Below are 18,119 nucleotides of genomic sequence, written 5' to 3' on the forward strand. Positions count from 1 at the left end.
ATATGTTGACTCTGTACCGGTACCCCCTGTATAAAGCCTCCACATTGTTACGTTGACTCTGTACCGGTACTCCCTGTATAAAGCCTCCACATTGATATGTTGACTCTGTACCGGTACCCCCTGTATAAAGCCTCCACATTGTTACGTTGACTCTGTACCGGTACTCCCTGTATATAGCCTCCACATTGATACGTTGACTCTGTACCGGTACTCCCTGTATAAAGCCTCCACATTGTTACGTTGACTCTGTACCGGTACTCCCTGTATAAAGCCTCCACATTGTTACGTTGACTCTGTACCGGTACTCCCTGTATATAGCCTCCACATTGATACGTTGACTCTGTACCGGTACTCCCTGTATAAAGCCTCCACATTGATATGTTGACTCTGTACCGGTACTCCCTGTATAAAGCCTCCACATTGATATGTTGACTCTGTACCGGTACTCCCTGTATAAAGCCTCCACATTGATATGTTGACTCTGTACCGGTACTCCCTGTATAAAGCCTCCACATTGATATGTTGACTCTGTACCGGTACTCCCTGTATAAAGCCTCCACATTGATATGTTGACTCTGTACCGGTACCCCCTGTATAAAGCCTCCACATTGATATGTTGACTCTGTACTGCTACCCCCCTGTATATAGCCTCCACATTGACTCTGTACCGGTACCCCCTGTATATAGCCTCCACATTGACTCTGTACTGGTACCCCCTGTATATAGCCTCCACATTGACTCTGTACCGGTACCCCCTGTATATAGCCTCCACATTGACTCTGTACCGGTACCCCCTGTATATAGCCCCGCTATTGTTATTTACTGCTGCTCTTTAATTATTTGTTTTTCTTACCTCTTACTTTTATTTTTTTTAGGTATTTTCTTAAAACTGCATTGTTGGTTAAGGGCTTGTAAGTAAGCATTTCACTGTAAGGTCTACACCTGTTGTATTTGGCGTATGTGACAAATAAAATGTGATTTGATTTGATCATACACACACAGACCTGCCCTTAAATATGCCTGTGCTTAATGGAACGTTCTCCAGGCAGACACTCAGACTGTCTGTTCCTATCAGAGTCAATGTTAAATGTAATGAGATAGATTACCATGCTATACTGCAAGAGCCTTACATGTAACTGAGACAGAGGACAGACCGACAACAGTCTCCATCACAAATGGGACCCTATTCCCTACAGTGCACTTCTTTTGAAAAGGGCCGTGGTCAAAGGTAGTACACTATATAGAGAATAGGATGCCATTTGGGACTCACCCCGGAGGATATTGGATATTGTTATTGGGTTGCTTTTATGGATATCGATATGTCAAGGCTTTTCTTTTCTTTTTTACACTTAATTCACTCGCTCTGTCCTTCCCCTCCCTCTTTCCCTCTACAGTACAGTACACCATAGCATAGTTGTTACAGAAGGCTGATGATAATGTTTCCACAGCTGGAGAATTGATTGGAACAATGTGGATGCACTCATATAACCTACACTACAGATAGCCTTTACTACAGCCTTTCATTACAATAAACAACAACGCTGTACTGTAACCATGCCAACCATACCTGACCCCTAGTTATGCTGCAGCCAGAGACAGAGAGTATATTGTCAAGCTATTACAGACATAAAATGGAAAGGAAGTAGAAGAAAATGCTCAAATAAGGGGAAAGGAACAAATACAAGTAGAATGAACAGCTGAATTGAATTGGATGAAGAGAAAATACATTGGCCTCAACATGTCTAGGAAATGATGACACATTTCCCTTGTAGTCTATCTGTCTCTCTCTTTTCTCTTCATTGCTCTCTCTTATACTATCTCTCTCTCTCCCGCCCACTCTCCTTCTTTATTCCAGAGAGGATCCTGTGAAGTTCAACATAAATGTATCATTGAACAGAGGGAGCAGTCACTTGTCTCTCTAAGAATGATATTATTGATGTGATCTGCTACGAGTATGTCATGTCTTGTAAAGACTATCCTACAGGTCCATGTTCTCTGATACAACCATATATATCACGGGGGAAATCCACGTTTCCTTCTTCAGTCTACGGGACAAAACATACACATCCGTCCAAAAATAAAGGTGAGGAGTAACTAGGGCCACCTGGGCTGTAGTGTAGTTGTTTACAGTTTCCCTCACTGACCTCTCTCTCTCTCAGCTCCTGGGGTTGGGTGTGTTGATTGGTCATCACAATCCCTGGATCATTACAAGTCCAACCTAATTACCTGACACTGTGTGTGTTTCCAAGGCTTTCCTCTAGCACGCACAAAACAAGCTAATACCACATACTAGCAAATTAGACCATATAACAGTATTGATTTATTATTTAAAACTTTTCCCCTTTTCTCTCCCAATTTTGTGATATCCAATTGGTAATTACATTCTTGTCCCATCGCTGCAACTCCCATAAGGACTCAGGAGAGGCGAAGATCGAGAGCAATTGCGTCCACCGAAAAATAACCCATCCAAGCCACACTGCTTCTTGACACACTGCATGCTTAACCCAGAAGCCTGCTGCACCAATGTGTTGGAGGAAACACCGTACAACTAACCACCGAAGTCAGCGTGCATGTGCCTGACCGCCACAAGGAGTCACTAGAGCGCGATGGGACAAGGACATCGCAGCCGGCCAAACCCTCCCCTAACTCGGACGATGCTGGGCCAATTGTGCGGCCTCATCATGGGCTTCCGGTCGCGGCCGTGACGCCTCCAGCACTGAGATGCAGTGCATTAGACTGGTGTGCCACTCGGGACGCCCATAACAGTACTGAATCACAGAAAATGTTACTAGTTAATTGTTATATAATTAAACTCTCCCTCCCTTTCACTCTTTCTACCGCTCTCTCCCTCTGCCTCTCTCTCTCTCTCTGTCTCTCTCTCATTTTAGCTGACAGTATCCAAAGTCACCCAGAGGTGTTCCTGGAGGCAGAGCCCAGTCCTGGTGCCCCGACCGTGCCCCCTTCCCCTGAGACAGACAGCAGTGGAAGGGGAGGAGGAGGAGGGCGCAGAGCCAGTGTGACCAGCGTGGACAGTGAGACGTCCTTCTGCTCTGTGGGCCGCATGAGTAGCACCATCACCAACAGTGAGTGAGAGAGAGAATAAAAGAGAGACAGGAGAGAGGGAGCGAGAGAAGCAGAGAGAAAGGGGAAAAGAGAGAGAGAGGACAAGATAGAGAAAGAAAGAAGGAAAGAAAGGGCAGTGATATGAAAAGAGAGAGAGAGAAAGAAGCACAGAGAGAGAGAGAAAGAAGCACAGAGAGAGAGAGAAATAAGCACAGAGAGAGAAAGAAGCACAGAGAGAGAAAGAAGCACAGAGAGAGAGAAAGAAGCACAGAGAGAGAAAGAAGCAGAGAGAGAAAGAAGCAGAGAGAGAAAGAAAGAAGCACAGAGAGAGAAAGAAGCACAGAGAGAGAAAGAAAGAAGCGCAGAGAGAGAAAGAAAGAAGCACAGAGAGAGAGAAAGAAGCACAGAGAGAGAGAAAGAAGCACAGAGAGAGAGAGAAAGAAGCACAGAGAGAGAGAAAGAAGCACAGAGAGAGAAAGAAAGAAGCAGAGAGAGAGATAAAGAAGCACAGAGAGAGAGAGAGAGAGAAAGAAGCAGAGAGAGAAAGAAGCAGAGAGAAAGAAAGAAGCAGAGAGAGAAAGAAATAAGCAGAGAGAGAAAGAAGCAGAGAGAAAGAAAGAAGCAGAGAGAGAAAGAAAGAAGCAGAGAGAGGAAGAAGCACAGAGAGAGAGAGAAAGAAGCAGAGAGAGAGAGAAAAAAGCACAGAGAGAAAGAAGCAGAGAGAGAGAAAGAAGCACAGAGAGAGAAAGAAAGAAGCAGAGAGAGAGAGAAAGAAGAACACACAGAGAGAAAGAAGCATAGAGAGAGAAAGAAGCATAGAGAGAAAGAAGCACAGAGAGAGAGAAGCACAGAGAGAGAAAGAAGCAGAGAGATAGAAAGAAGCACACAGAGAGAGAAAGAAAGACGCAGAGAGAGAGAGAAAGAAGCACAGAGAGAGAGAAAGGAAGAAGCAAAGAGAGAGAAAGAAGCAGAGTGAGGAAGAAGCACAGAGAGAGAGAGAAAGAAGCAGAGGGAGAGAGAGTAGCAGAGAAAGACAAAGAAGCAGAGAGAGAGAGAGAAAGAAGGACAGAGAGAAAGAAGCACAGAGAGAGAGAAAGAAAGAAGCAGAGAGAGAGAAAGAAGCATAGAGAGAGAGAGAAAGAGAGAGAGAGAAAGAAGCACAGAGAGAAAGAAGCACAGAGAGAGAGAAAGAAGCACAGAGAGAAAGAAGCACAGAGAGAGAAAGAAGCAGAGAGATAGAAAGAAGCACAGAGAGAGAAAGAAGCAGAGAGATAGAAAGAAGCACACAGAGAGAGAAAGAAGCATAGAGAGAGAAAGAAGCATAGAGAGAAAGAAGCACAGAGAGAGAGAAGCACAGAGAGAGAAAGAAGCAGAGAGATAGAAAGAAGCACACAGAGAGAGAAAGAAAGACGCAGAGAGAGAGAGAAAGAAGCACAGAGAGAGAGAAAGGAAGAAGCAAAGAGAGAGAAAGAAGCAGAGTGAGGAAGAAGCACAGAGAGAGAGAGAAAGAAGCAGAGGGAGAGAGAGTAGCAGAGAAAGAGAAAGAAGCAGAGAGAGAGAGAGAAAGAAGCACAGAGAGAAAGAAGCACAGAGAGAGAGAAAGAAAGAAGCAGAGAGAGAGAAAGAAGCATAGAGAGAGAGAGAGAGAGAGAGAGAGAAAGAAGCACAGAGAGAAAGAAGCACAGAGAGAGAGAAAGAAGAACAGAGAGAAAGAAGCACAGAGAGAGAAAGAAGCACAGAGAGAGAAAGAAGCAGAGAGATAGAACAGGGCTCCGGGCAGCCGAGCGGAAATGGAGGAAAACTCGCCTCCCTGCGGACCTGACATCCTTTCACTCCCTCCTCTCTACATTTTCCTCTTCTCTCTCTGCTGCTAAAGCCACTTTCTACCACTCTAAATTCCAAGCATCTGCCTCTAACCCTAGGAAGCTCTTTGCAACCTTCTCCTCCTCCTGAATCCTCCTCCCCCCTCCCCCTCCTCCCTCTCTGCAGATGACTTCGTCAACCATTTTGAAAAGAAGGTCGACGACATCCGATCCTCGTTTGCTAAGTCAAACGACACCGCTGGTTCTGCTCACACTGCCCTACCCTGTGCTCTGACCTCTTTCTCCCTCTCTCTCCAGATGAAATCTCGCGTCTTGTGACGGCCGGCCGCCCTACAACCTGCCCGCTTGACCCTATCCCCTCCTCTCTTCTCCAGACCATTTCCGGAGACCTCCTCCCCTACCTCACCTCGCTCATCAACTCATCCCTGACCGCTGGCTACGTCCCTTCCGTCTTCAAGAGAGCGAGAGTTGCACCCTTCTGAAAAAACCTACACTCGATCCCTCCGATGTCAACAACTACAGACCAGTATCCTTCTTTCTTTTCTCTCCAAAACTCTTGAACGTGCCGTCCTGGCCAGCTCTCCCGCTATCTCTCTCAGAATGACCTTCTTGATCCAAATCAGTCAGGTTTCAAGACTAGTCATTCAACTGAGACTGCTCTTCTCTGTATCACGGAGGCGCTCCGCACTGCTAAAGCTAACTCTCTCTCCTCTGCTCTCATCCTTCTAGACCTATCGGCTGCCTTCGATACTGTGAACCATCAGATCCTCCTCTCCACCCTCTCCGAGTTGGGCATCTCCCGGTGCGGCCCACGCCTGGATTGCGTCCTACCTGACAGGTCGCTCCTACCAGGTGGCGTGGCGAGAATCCGTCTCCACACCACGTGCTCTCACCACTGGTGTCCCCAGGGCTCTGTTCTAGGCCCTCTCCTATTCTCGCTATACACCAAGTCACTTGGCTCTGTCATAACCTCACATGGTCTCTCCTATCATTGCTATGCAGACGACACACAATTAATCTTCTCCTTTCCCCTTCTGATGACCAGGTGGCGAATCGCATCTCTGCATGTCTGGCAGACATATCCGTGTGGATGACGGATCACCACCTCAAGCTGAACCTCGGCAAGACGGAACTGCTCTTCCTCCCGGGAAGGACTGCCCGTTCCATGATCTCGCCATCACGGTTGACAACTCCATTGTGTCCTCCTCCCAGAGCGCTAAGAACCTTGGCGTGATCCTGGACAACACCCTGTCGTTCTCAACTAACATCAAGGCGGTGGCCCGTTCCTGTAGGTTCATGCTCTACAACATCCGCAGAGTACGACCCTGCCTCACACAGGAAGCGGCGCAGGTCCTAATCCAGGCACTTGTCATCTCCCGTCTGGATTACTGCAACTCGCTGTTGGCTGGGCTCCCTGCCTGTGCCATTAAACCCCTACAACTCATCCAGAACGCCGCAGCCCGTCTGGTGTTCAACCTTCCCAAGTTCTCTCACGTCACCCCGCTCCTCCGCTCCCTCCACTGGCTTCCAGTTGAAGCTCGCATCCGCTACAAGACCATGGTGCTTGCCTACGGAGCTGTGAGGGAACGGCACCTCAGTACCTCCAGGCTCTGATCAGGCCCTACACCCAAACAAGGGCACTGCGTTCATCCACCTCTGGCCTGCTCGCCTCCCTACCACTGAGGAAGTACAGTTCCCGCTCAGCCCAGTCAAAACTGTTCGCTGCTCTGGCCCCCCAATGGTGGAACAAACTCCCTCACGACGCCAGGACAGCGGAGTCAATCACCACCTTCCGGAGACACCTGAAACCCCACCTCTTTAAGGAATACCTAGGATAGGATAAAGTAATCCCTCTCACCCCTCCCCCTGAAAAGATTTAGATGCACTACTGTTCCACTGGAGGTCATAAGGTGAATGCACCAATTTGTAAGTCGCTCTGGATAAGAGCGTCTGCTAAATGACTTAAATGTAAATGTAAATAGAAAGAAGCACACAGAGAGAGAAAGAAAGAAGCAGAGAGAGAGAAAGAAGCACAGAGAGAGAGAAGGAAGAAGCAAAGAGAGAAAAAGAAGCAGAGAGAGAGAGAAAGAAATAAGCAGAGAGAGAGAGAAAGAAGCAGAGCGAGGAAGAAGCACACAGAGAGAGAGAGAGAAAGAAGCAGAGGGAGAGAGAGTAGCAGAGAGAAAGAAAGAAGCACAGAGAGAAAGAAGCACAGAGAGAGAGAAAGAAAGAAGCAGACAGAGAGAAAGAAGCACAGAGAGAGAGAATGAAGCACACAGAGAGAGAAAGAAGCATAGAGAGAGAAAGAAGCAGAGAGAGAGAAAGAAGCACAGAGAGAGAGAAAGAAAGAAGCAGAGAGAGATAAAGAAGCACAGAGAGAGAGACAGATAGAAGCAGAGAGAGAGAGAGAGAGAGAGAGAGAAAGAAGCAGAGAGAGGAAGAAGCACAGGGAGAGAGAAAGAAGCAGAGAGAGGAAGAAGCACATAGAGAGAAAGAAAGAAGCAGAGAGAGAGAGAGAGTAGCACAGAGAGAGAGAAAGAAGCAGAGAGAGAGAGAGAAAGAATCACAGAGAGAGAGAAAGAAGCAGAGAGAGAGAAAGAAAGAAGCAGAGAGAGAGAAAGACACACAGGGAGAGAGAATGAAGCACAGAGAGAAATAAGCACACAGAGAGAGAAAGAAAAAAGCAGAGAGAGAGAAAGAAGCACAGGGAGAGAGAAAGAAAGAAGCAGAGAGAGAGAGAAAGAAGCACAGAGAGAGAGAAAGAAGCACAGAGAGAGAAAGAAAGAAGCAGAGAGAGAGATAAAGAAGCACAGAGAGAGAGAGAGAAAGAAGCAGAGAGAGAAAGAAGCAGAGAGAAAGAAAGAAGCAAAGAGAGAAAGAAAGAAGCAGAGAGAGAAAGAAGCAGAGAGAAAGAAAGAAGCAGAAAGAGCAAGAAAGAAGCAGAGAGAGGAAGAAGCACAGAGAGAGAGAGAAAGAAGCAGAGAGAGAGAGAAAAAAGCACAGAGAGAAAGAAGCAGAGAGAGAGAAAGAAGCACAGAGAGAGAGAATGAAGCACACACAGAGAGAAAGAAGCATAGAGAGAGAAAGAAGCATAGAGAGAGAAAGAAGCACAGAGAGAGAGAAGCACAGAGAGAGAAAGAAGCAGAGAGATAGAAAGAAGCACACAGAGAGAGAAAGAAAGAAGCAGAGAGAGAGAGAAAAGAAGCACAGAGAGAGAAAGGAAAAAGCAAAGAGAGAGAAAGAAGCAGAGCGAGGAAGAAGCACAGAGAGAGAGAGAAAGAAGCAGAGGGAGAGAGAGTAGCAGAGAAAGAGAAAGAAGCAGAGAGAGAGAGAGAGAGAGAGAGAGAGAAAGAAGCAGAGAGAGGAAGAAGCACAGGGAGAGAGAAAGAAGCAGCGAGAGGAAGAAGCACAGAGAGAGAAAGAAAGAAGCAGAGAGAGAGAGAGTAGCACAGAGAGAGAGAAAGAAGCAGAGAGAGAGAGAAAGAATCACAGAGAGAGAGAAAGAAGCAGAGAGAGAGAAAGAAAGAAGCAGAGAGAGAGAAAGACACACAGGGAGAGAGAATGAAGCACAGAGAGAAATAAGCACACAGAGAGAGAAAGAAAAAAGCAGAGAGAGAGAAAGAAGCACAGGGAGAGAGAAAGAAAGAAGCAGAGAGAGAGAGAAAGAAGCACAGAGAGAGAGAAAGAAGCACGGAGAGAGAAAGAAAGAAGCAGAGAGAGAGATAAAGAAGCACAGAGAGAGAGAGAAAGAAGCAGAGAGAGAAAGAAGCAGAGAGAAAGAAAGAAGCAGAGAGAGAAAGAAAGAAGCAGAGAGAGAGAGAAGCACAGAGAGAGAAAGAAGCAGAGAGATAGAAAGAAGCACAGAGAGAGAAAGAAGCAGAGAGATAGAAAGAAGCACACAGAGAGAGAAAGAAAGAAGCAGAGAGAGAGAAAGAAGCACAGAGAGAGAGAAGGAAGAAGCAAAGAGAGAAAAAGAAGCAGAGAGAGAGAAAGAAATAAGCAGAGAGAGAGAGAAAGAAGCAGAGCGAGGAAGAAGCACAGAGAGAGAGAGAAAGAAGCAGAGGGAGAGAGAGTAGCAGAGAGAGAGAAAGAAGCACAGAGAGAAAGAAGCACAGAGAGAGAGAAAGAAAGAAGCAGAGAGAGAGAAAGAAAGAAGCAGAGAGAGAGAAAGAAGCACAGAGAGAGAGAAAGAAAGAAGCAGAGAGAGATAAAGAAGCACAGAGAGAGAGACAGATAGAAGCAGAGAGAGAGAGAGAAAGAAGCAGAGAGAGGAAGAAGCACAGGGAGAGAGAAAGAAGCAGAGAGAGGAAGAAGCACAGAGAGAGAAAGAAAGAAGCAGAGAGAGAGAGAAAGAAGCAGAGAGAGAGAAAGAAAGAAGCAGAGAGAGAGAAAGACGCACAGGGAGAGAGAATGAAGCACACAGAGAGAGAAATAAGCATAGAGAGAGAGAGAGAAAGAAGCACAGAGAGAAAGAAGCACAGAGAGAGAGAAAGAAAAAAGCAGAGAGAGAGAAAGAAGCACAGGGAGAGAGAAAGAAAGAAGCAGAGAGAGAGAGAAAGAAGCAGAGCGAGAGAGAAAGAAGCATAGAGAGAAAGAAGCAGAGAGAGAGAGGTGGAGACTGCTCATTAGCGATCAGAGTTAAAGGGCACATTGGGGCTATGCTCTATACATTATCATTATCTATGGTGGGCACATATAGCCAGACTCAGGAGATCCAACTGTGCCTCTCAAGATTAACCTACTTCTATTTCTACTTGCTAATACTGTGGTGCCTAAAAGACCAGATGAATAATACCATTAGTATCCACAAATCACTTCAAATAACTCCAAGAAACCCATATTATCTTGATATTCCTGTGTTCATTCTCTCTCTTTTGTGTGTTTCTCTCTCTCTGTGTGTGTGTGTGCGTTCGTGTGTGTGTTTGTGCGCATGCGTATGTACCTCAGTTTCCAGTAGCTGGTGGGGCACTAAGAGGTTGGACTATGCTCTGTACTGTCCAGACGTGTTGACCTCCTTCCCCACTGTGGCACTGCCTCATCTCTTCCATGCCTCCTACTGGGAGTCCACTGATGTAGCTGCGTTTCTGCTCCGACAGGTAACACCCACCCCTCCATATGTATATGTGTGTGTTTGTGGTTCTCGTGACTATTGAGCCTAGAATTCAGATACTGTATACCAACAGTCATTATTTGTGCTGTGGATTGTGGCTGTGCGTGCCTGCATGCATACGTGTGTGTGAGGGTGTGTGTGTGTGTATTATGTGTATGTCGGAGGTGTGTGTGGATCTGCTCGTGATATCTTCAGACACCCGCAGAGTGAATAAAACCAGCCGGCGTGTCGTGTCCAGTTGAAACCCATTCTGACCAGTGACAGCCTTTTAACATTGTCATTAGAGAGCAATGAGATACACTACATGGCTAAAAGTATGTGGACACCTGCTCACTCCAAAATCATGGGCATTAATATGGAGTTGGTCCTCTGTTTGCTAATATAACAGCCTCCACTCTTCTGGGAAAGGCTTTCCACTAGATGTTGGAACATTGCTGCGGAGACTTGCTCCCCATTCAGCCGCAAGAGCATTAGTGAGGTCGTCCATTCGCCCAATAATGTTGGGCGATTAGGCCTGACTCCTAGTTGGCGTTCCAATTCATCCCAAAGGCTTTGGATGGGGTTGAGGTCAGAGCTCTGTGCAAGTTCTTCCACGCCAAGTTCTTCCACACCGATCTCGACAAACCGTTTCTGTTAGGGCCTCGCTTTGTGCACGGGGCCGACATCATAATGAAACAGGAAAGGGCCTTCCCCAAACTGAAGCACAGAATCATATAAAATGTCATTGTATGCTGTAGCATTAAGATTTCCCTTCACTGGAACTAAGGGGCTTGAAAAACAGCCCCAGACCATTATTCATCCACCAAACTTTACAGTTGGCACTATGCATTGGGGCTGGTAGCGTTCTCCTAGCATCTGCTAAACCTAGTTTCGTCCGTCGGACTGCCTGGTGGAGAAGCGTGATTCATCACTCCAGAGAACACATTTTCACTGCTCCAGAGACAATGGCGGTGAGCATTAAACCACTCTAGCCAATGCTTGTCATGGAAACCCATTTCATGAAGCTCAGTTCTTGTGCTGACGTTGCTTCCAGAGGCAGTTTGGAACTCGGTAGTGAGTGTTGCGAACAAGGACAGACAATTTTAACGCGCTACGAGCTTCAGCAATTGGCGGTCCCATTCTGTGAGCTTGTGTGGCCTACCAATTCATGGCTGAGCTGTACTTACAGTTGACCGGGGCAGCTCTAGCAGGGCAGAAAATTGACGAAGTGACTTGTTGGAAAAGTGGCATCCTATGATGGTGCCACTTTGAAAGCCACTGAGCTCTTCAGGAAGGCCATTCTACTATCAAATCAAATCAAATGTTATTTGCAACATGCTTACTTACTTACGCACTTAACCAACAATGCAGTTCAAGAAATAGAGTTAATTAAGAAAATGTTTACTAAATAAACTTAAGTAAAACATTTGATAAAAAGAAACATTGAAACCAAGTCAATGTGCAGGGGTACAGGTTAGCTGAGGTCATTTGTGCATGTAGGTAAACAGTGACATGTAGGTAGAGGTAAAGTGGGGTAAAGTGACTATGCATAAACAGTGAGTAACAGCAGTGTAAAAACATGGGGGGTTGGCCATTTGATTAATTGTTCAGTCTTATGGCTTGGGGGTAGAAGCTGTTAAGGAGCTTTTTGGTCTTGGTGCTCCGGTACTGCTTGCCGTGCAGTAGCAGAGAGAACAGTCTATGACTTGGGTGACTGGAGTCTTTGATGATTTTTTGGGCCTTCCTCTGACACCTCCTAGTATATAGGTCCTGGATGGCAGGAAGCTTGGCCCCAGTGATGTATTGGGCCGTACGCACTATCCTCTGTGGCGCTTACGGTCGGATGCCGAGCAGTTGCCATACCTGGCGGTGATGCAACCGGTCAGGATGCTCTCTATGGTGCAGCTGTAGAACATTTTGAGGATCTTGGGACCCATGTCAAATCTTTTCAGTCTCCTGAGGGGGAATTGTGGGCACTATGGTGTTGAACGCTGAGTTGTAGTCAATGAACAGCATTCTCACATAGGTGTTCCTTTTGTCCAGGTGGTAAAGGTCAGATATTCTTTTATGGTGATTGCATGGTTGTGTGCTCGATTTTATACACCTGTCAGCAACCGGTGTGGCTGAAATAGCTGACTCCACTAATTTGAAGGGGTGTCCACCTACTTTAAGGAGAAGAGACCAGAGCAGCATCCAATACAGTAAGGGGTTGTTTCTCAAATTGCACCCTATTCCCTATATAGTGCACTACCTTTGACCAGGGTCCATAGGCTCTGGCTAAAAGTAGTGCTCGATATAGGGAATAAGGTGCTATTTGGAAAGTGCACCCATGGTGTTGGCTGCTGCTGCGGTACCTCAGTCTTTTGTGTGGGAGAGTGACGTGAGGGAAATCAGAGAGTACACAGGAAATAAGAACTATTATCTATCTCTACCATGAAGATAATAAACTGACTGATTGTTATCTTGGATCAGTGGGTTTCAGCTCTAATCGATATCCTATCATGGAAATGGATACGGACATTATGATTCGCACAAGCTTACTGCCCTTTTCATTTATTTACTGTACTTAACTGCTGGTTTAGTGAAATCAATGACCTTTTCTTACATAATTGCTGTGTAATAAGAGGTTGAATCTTAAACTGGGATCTTGTTAATACAGTCATGGAGTAGAGCTCCTTCTCTCACTGCGACCTGTCCTTTCCTCTCCTCTCCTCTTTGGAAACACATCATTAGCCCTGCTGTTTCATTAGCCTGGCTACACATTGATTAGGCTAAAGATAGACAGGTTTTTCTTCTCAACTTCTGAGATGAAATGTACATAGAGTCCACTCCATAGCGGATCATCCTCTAGCTATCCTGTTAATACACCTCAATCTTCCTCTTGACAAATGAGCTCCAGTTAGCATCTGTGACTGTGTACACCTCAAGATAATGACAGTCCTAGTTTTATTCTCTCTAAAGTGTGTTTGAGCACCAGAGGATGAGTATTCCATATCATTGTTTTGTCTGTAGGTCGTGTGACACTCCACTGATAAATGTGCATCCGGTGCCTAAATGTAGACTAGGGATTCTGTTTTGAGAAGTGCCGTCATACTGAGTGGACTAAGCCGGCGATGGATTAATGGACTGTGTGTGTGCTTGTGTGTGTGTTCATGTAGCTCATACAATGCGACAGTGTGAAGGCCCAGGAAGCTGACAGCAAGGACTCAGCCCCCTTCTCTCCATCCAGCCCACGGGAGAAGTGGCTTCGCAGGAGGACGCCTGTCAAACTGAGGGTGAGGAAACCAGCATGACTTATTAATGGAAGATAAAGGACAGTAGGAAGTGTCAATATTAGCCCCACACTGTTGATTCTATGGCTATGTCCAAAATGGCACCCTATTCCCTATATAGTGCACTACTTTTGACCAGGGCTCTGGATAAAAGAAGTGCGCTATATAGAGAATAGGGTCCCATTTGGGGCAGATTTGGGATTACTGTGTGTATTGTAGAAAGAAGCAATTTGTAGTACGTTCAATCGCTTTATGAGGAAATTCCAATAAATATTGAATCATCTTTAGTTCAAACATTTTATAATTGTATCTCGGTCAGAGACAAAGCGATAAGGACGTGTGCGCACACACAGGCACGCATGCACACACACACACTTATGCACACACTTTTAACATCAGCTTCACACATCTTGTCACGATCGTCGTCAAGGAAATGACTGGACCAAGGTGCTCCACCTCTGGCTCCCCCCACTTTGGTGGCACCTCTGGTGCGGGGACCCTCGTCGCCGACCCCGGACTGGGGACCCTCGCCGCAGGCCCCGGACTGGGGACCCTCGTTGCCGACCCCGGACTGGGGACCCTCGTTGCAGGCCCCGGACTGGGGACCCTTCTTGTAGGCCCCGGACTGGGGACCCTCGTTGTAGGCCCTGGACTGGGGACCCTCGTCGCAGGCCCCGGACTGGGGACCCTCGCCGCAGGCCCCGGACTGGGGACCCTCATTGCCGACCCCGGACTGGGGACCCTCATTGCAGGCCCTGGACTGGGGACCCTCGTTGTAGGCCTCGGACTGGGGACCCTCGCTGCAGGCCCCGGACTGGGGACCATCGCTGGAGGCCCCATACTGGGGACCGTCGCTGGAGGCTCAGGACTGGAGACTGTCGCTGGAGGCTCCGGACTGGTAACCGTCACTGCAGGCTCCGGACAGGGGACTGTCACTGCAGGCTCTGGACAGGGGACCGTCGCTGCAGGCTCCGGACAGGGGACCGTCGCTGGAGGCTCCGGACCGCGAATCAACGCTGGAGGCTTTGTGCCATGGATCCTCACTGCAGGCTCCGGGCCATGGATCATCACTGGTGGCTCCGTGCCGTGGATCATCACTGGTGGCTCCGTGCCGTGGATCATCACTGGAGGCTTCGTGCCATGGATTATCACTGGAGGCTTCATGCCATGGATCATCACTGGAGGCTTCGGGACATGGATCATCACTGGAGGCTTCGAACGTGGAGCCAGAACAGGTCTCACCGGACTGAGGAGACGTACTGGAAGCCTGGTGCGTGGAACTGCCACAGGTCTTACCAGGCTGGGGAGACATACTGGAGGCCTGGTACGTGGAACCGGAACAGGTCTCACCGGACTGGGGAGATGCCCTGGAATCCTGGTGCATGGAGCCAGAATAAAAGACAACATGACTACTGCCAGGCTGAAAGGTCAGCCCAGTCTATTTCTGGGACATCAGTATATTCAAAGCAAATAATTCAATAACAATGGGCTTTTGTCCTGTTATATTATGTACTGCGTGGCCCACTGGAACCTATCTACAGTATATTTAAGGAAACTAGACATAGGATTCATTGGACTGTGTCTTACATGTTCTGCTCCAGCCTCCAAGCCTGTGATCTGTCTCTTGTGTAAGTAGTAGAGGAGCAACAGCTGGAGGAAGAGCATCTTGGAGAACTTGACCACTTAAACTTTCGGCGCAGACAGAGATGGCTGCCTCGCTTCGCGTTCCTAGGAAACTATGCAGTATTTAGTTTTTTTACGTGTTATTTCTTACATTGTTACCCCAGGTAATCTTAGGTTTTATTACATACAGTCGGGAGGAACTATTGGATATAAGAGCAACGTCAACTCACCAACATTACGACCAGGGATACCACTTTCCCGAAGCGGATCCTCTGTTTTGCCCACCACCCAGGACAATGGATCGGATCCCAGCCGGCGAACCAAAACAACTACGCCGTAAAAGGGGCAGACGAAGCGGTCTTCTGGTCAGGCTCCGGAGACAGGCACATCGCACACCGCTCCCGAGCATACTACTCGCCAATGTGCAGTCTCTTGACAACAAGATAGATGAAATCCGAGCAAGGGTAGCATTCCAGAGAGACATAAGAGACTGTAACGTTCTTTGCTTCACGGAAACATGGCTCACTCGAAATATGCTATCGGAGTCGGTACAGCCAGCTGGTTTCTTCACGCATCGCGCCGACAGAAACAAGCATCTTTCTGGTAAGAAGAAGGGTGGGTGGGTATGCCTTATGATTAACGAGACGTGGTGTGATCATAACAACATACAGGAACTCAAGTCCTTCTGTTCACCTGACTTAGAATTCCTCACAATCAAATGCCGACCGCATTATCTACCAAGAGAATTCTCTTCAATTATAATCACAGCTGCATATATTCCCCCCCAAGCAGACACATCAATGGCCCTAAATTAACTTCATTTGACTCTATGTAAACTGGAAACCACATATCCCGAGGCAGCATTCATTGTAGCTGGGGATTTTAACAAGGCTAATCTGAAAACAAGACTCCCTAAATTCTATCAGCATATCGATTGTGCAACCAGGGCTGGTAAAACCCTGGATCATTGTTATTCTAACTTCTGCGACACAGAAGGCCCTCCCCCGCTCTCCTTTTGGAAAAGCTGACCACGACTCCATTTCGTTGCTTCCAGCCTACAGACAGAAACTAAAACAGGAAGCTCCCACGCTCAGGTCTGTTCAACGCTGGTCCGACCAATCTGATTCCACGCTTCAAGATTGCTTCGTTCACGTGGACTAGGATATGTTCCGCATTACGTCAAACAACAACATTGACGAATACGCTGATTCGGTGAGCGAGTTTATTAGCAAGTGCATCGGTGATGTTGTACCCACAGCGTTTATTAAAACATTCCCCAACCAGAAACCGTGGATTGATGGCAGCATTCGCGCAAAACTGAAAGGGCGAACCACTGCTTTTAATCAGGGCAAGGTGACCGGAAACATGACCGAATACAAACAGTGTAGGTATTCCCTCCACAAGGCAATCAAACAAGCTAAGTGTCAGTATAGAGACAAAGTAGAGTCGTAATACAACAGCTCAGACACAAGAGGTATGTGGCAGAGTCTACAGTCAATCACGGATTACAAAAAGAAAACCAGCCTCGTCGCGGACCAGGATGTCTTGCTCCCAGACAGACTAAACAACTTCTTTGCTTGCTTTGAGGACAATACAGTGCCACTGACATGGCCCGCTACCAAAACCTGCGGACTCTCCTTCACTGCAGCCGACGTGAGTAAAACATTTAAATGTGTTAACCCTCGCAAGGCTGCAGGCCCAGAATGCATCCCCAGCCGCGTCCTCAGAGCATGCGCAGACCAGCTGGCTGGTGTGTTTACGGACATATTCAATCAATCCTTATCCCAGTCTGCTGTTCCCACATGCTTCAAGAGGGCCACCATTGTTCCTGTTCCTAAGAAAGCTAAGGTAACTGAGCTAAACAACTACCGCCCCGTAGCACTCACTTCCGTCATCATGATGTGCTTTGAGAGACTAGTCAAGGACCATATAACCTCCACCCTAGACCCACTCCAATTTGCTTACCGCCCCAATAGGTCCACAGACGACGCAATCGCAACCACACTGCACACTGCCCTAACCCATCTGGACAAGAAGAATACCTATGTGAGAATGCTGTTCATCGACTACAGCTCAGCATATAACACCATAGTACCCTCCAAACTTGTCATCAAGCTCGAGACCCTGGGCCCTGTGCAACTGGGTACTGGACTTCCTGACGGGCCGCCCCCAGGTGGTGAGGGTAGGTAGCAGCATCTCCACCCAGTTGATCTTCAACACTGGGGCCCCACAAGGGTGTGTTCTGAGCTCCCTGTTCACTCACGACTGCATTGCCATGCACGCCTCCAACTCAATCATCAAGTTTGCAGAAGACACTAAAGTGGTAGGCTTGATTACCAACAACGACGAGACAGCCTACAGGGAGGAGGTGAGGACCCTCGGAGTGTGGTGTCAAGGAAAATAACCTCACACTCAACCTCAACAAAACAAAGGAGATGATCGTGGACTTCAGGAAACAGCAGAGGGAGCACCCCCCTATCCACATCGACGGGACAGTAGTGGAGAGGGTAGTAAGTTTTAAGTTCCCCGGCATACACATCGGGGACAAACTGAATTGGTCCACCCACACAGACAGCGTGGTGAAGAAGGCGCAGCAGCGCCTCTTCAACCTCAGGAGGCTGAAGAAATTTGGCTTGTCACCAAAAGCAATCACAAACTTTTACAGATGCACAATCGAGAGCATCCTGTCGGGCTGTATCACCGCCTGGTACGGCAACTGCTCCGCCCACAACCGTAAGGCTTTCCAGAGGGTAGTGAGGTCTGCACAACGCATCCCCGGGGGCAAACTACCTGCCCTCCAGGACACCTACACCACCCGATGTCACAGGAAGGCCATAACGATCATCGAGGACAACAACCACCTGTTCACCCCGTTATCATCCAGAAGGCGAGGTCAGTACAGGTGCATCAAAGCAGGGACCGAGAGACTGAAAAATAGCTTCTATCTCAAGGCCATCAGACTGTTAAACAGCCAACACTAACATTGAGTGACTGCTGCCAACATACTGACTCAACTCTAGCCACTTTAATAATGTAAAAATGTATGTAAAAATGTAACACTAGCCACTTTAAACAATGCCACTTCAAATAATGTTTACATACCCTACATTACTCATCTCATATGTATATACTGTACTCTATACCATCTACTGCATCTTGCCATCTTGATGTAATACATGTATCACTAGCCACTCTAAACAATGCCACTTTTATATGTTTACATACCCTATATTACTCATCTCATATGTA

At 47.4% G+C, this 18,119-nt stretch overlaps 1 protein-coding gene across 1 annotated transcript in view; it reads left to right on the forward strand.

Annotated features, from left to right (window-relative positions):
* The window catches only part of LOC115141289 (membrane-associated phosphatidylinositol transfer protein 3-like), a 231,266-nt gene that overhangs the window by 195,450 nt on the left and 17,697 nt on the right, over positions 1-18,119 (forward strand). Inside the window, exons 11-13 of the mRNA XM_065000356.1 lie at positions 2,889-3,083; positions 9,834-9,982; positions 13,134-13,250. Coding sequence (XP_064856428.1) covers positions 2,889-3,083; positions 9,834-9,982; positions 13,134-13,250 — 461 coding nt within the window. The remainder of the gene's footprint in view (positions 1-2,888; positions 3,084-9,833; positions 9,983-13,133; positions 13,251-18,119) is intronic.

Source organism: Oncorhynchus nerka, linkage group LG14, assembly GCF_034236695.1.
Source record: "Oncorhynchus nerka isolate Pitt River linkage group LG14, Oner_Uvic_2.0, whole genome shotgun sequence".
Classification (NCBI taxonomy): domain Eukaryota; kingdom Metazoa; phylum Chordata; class Actinopteri; order Salmoniformes; family Salmonidae; genus Oncorhynchus; species Oncorhynchus nerka.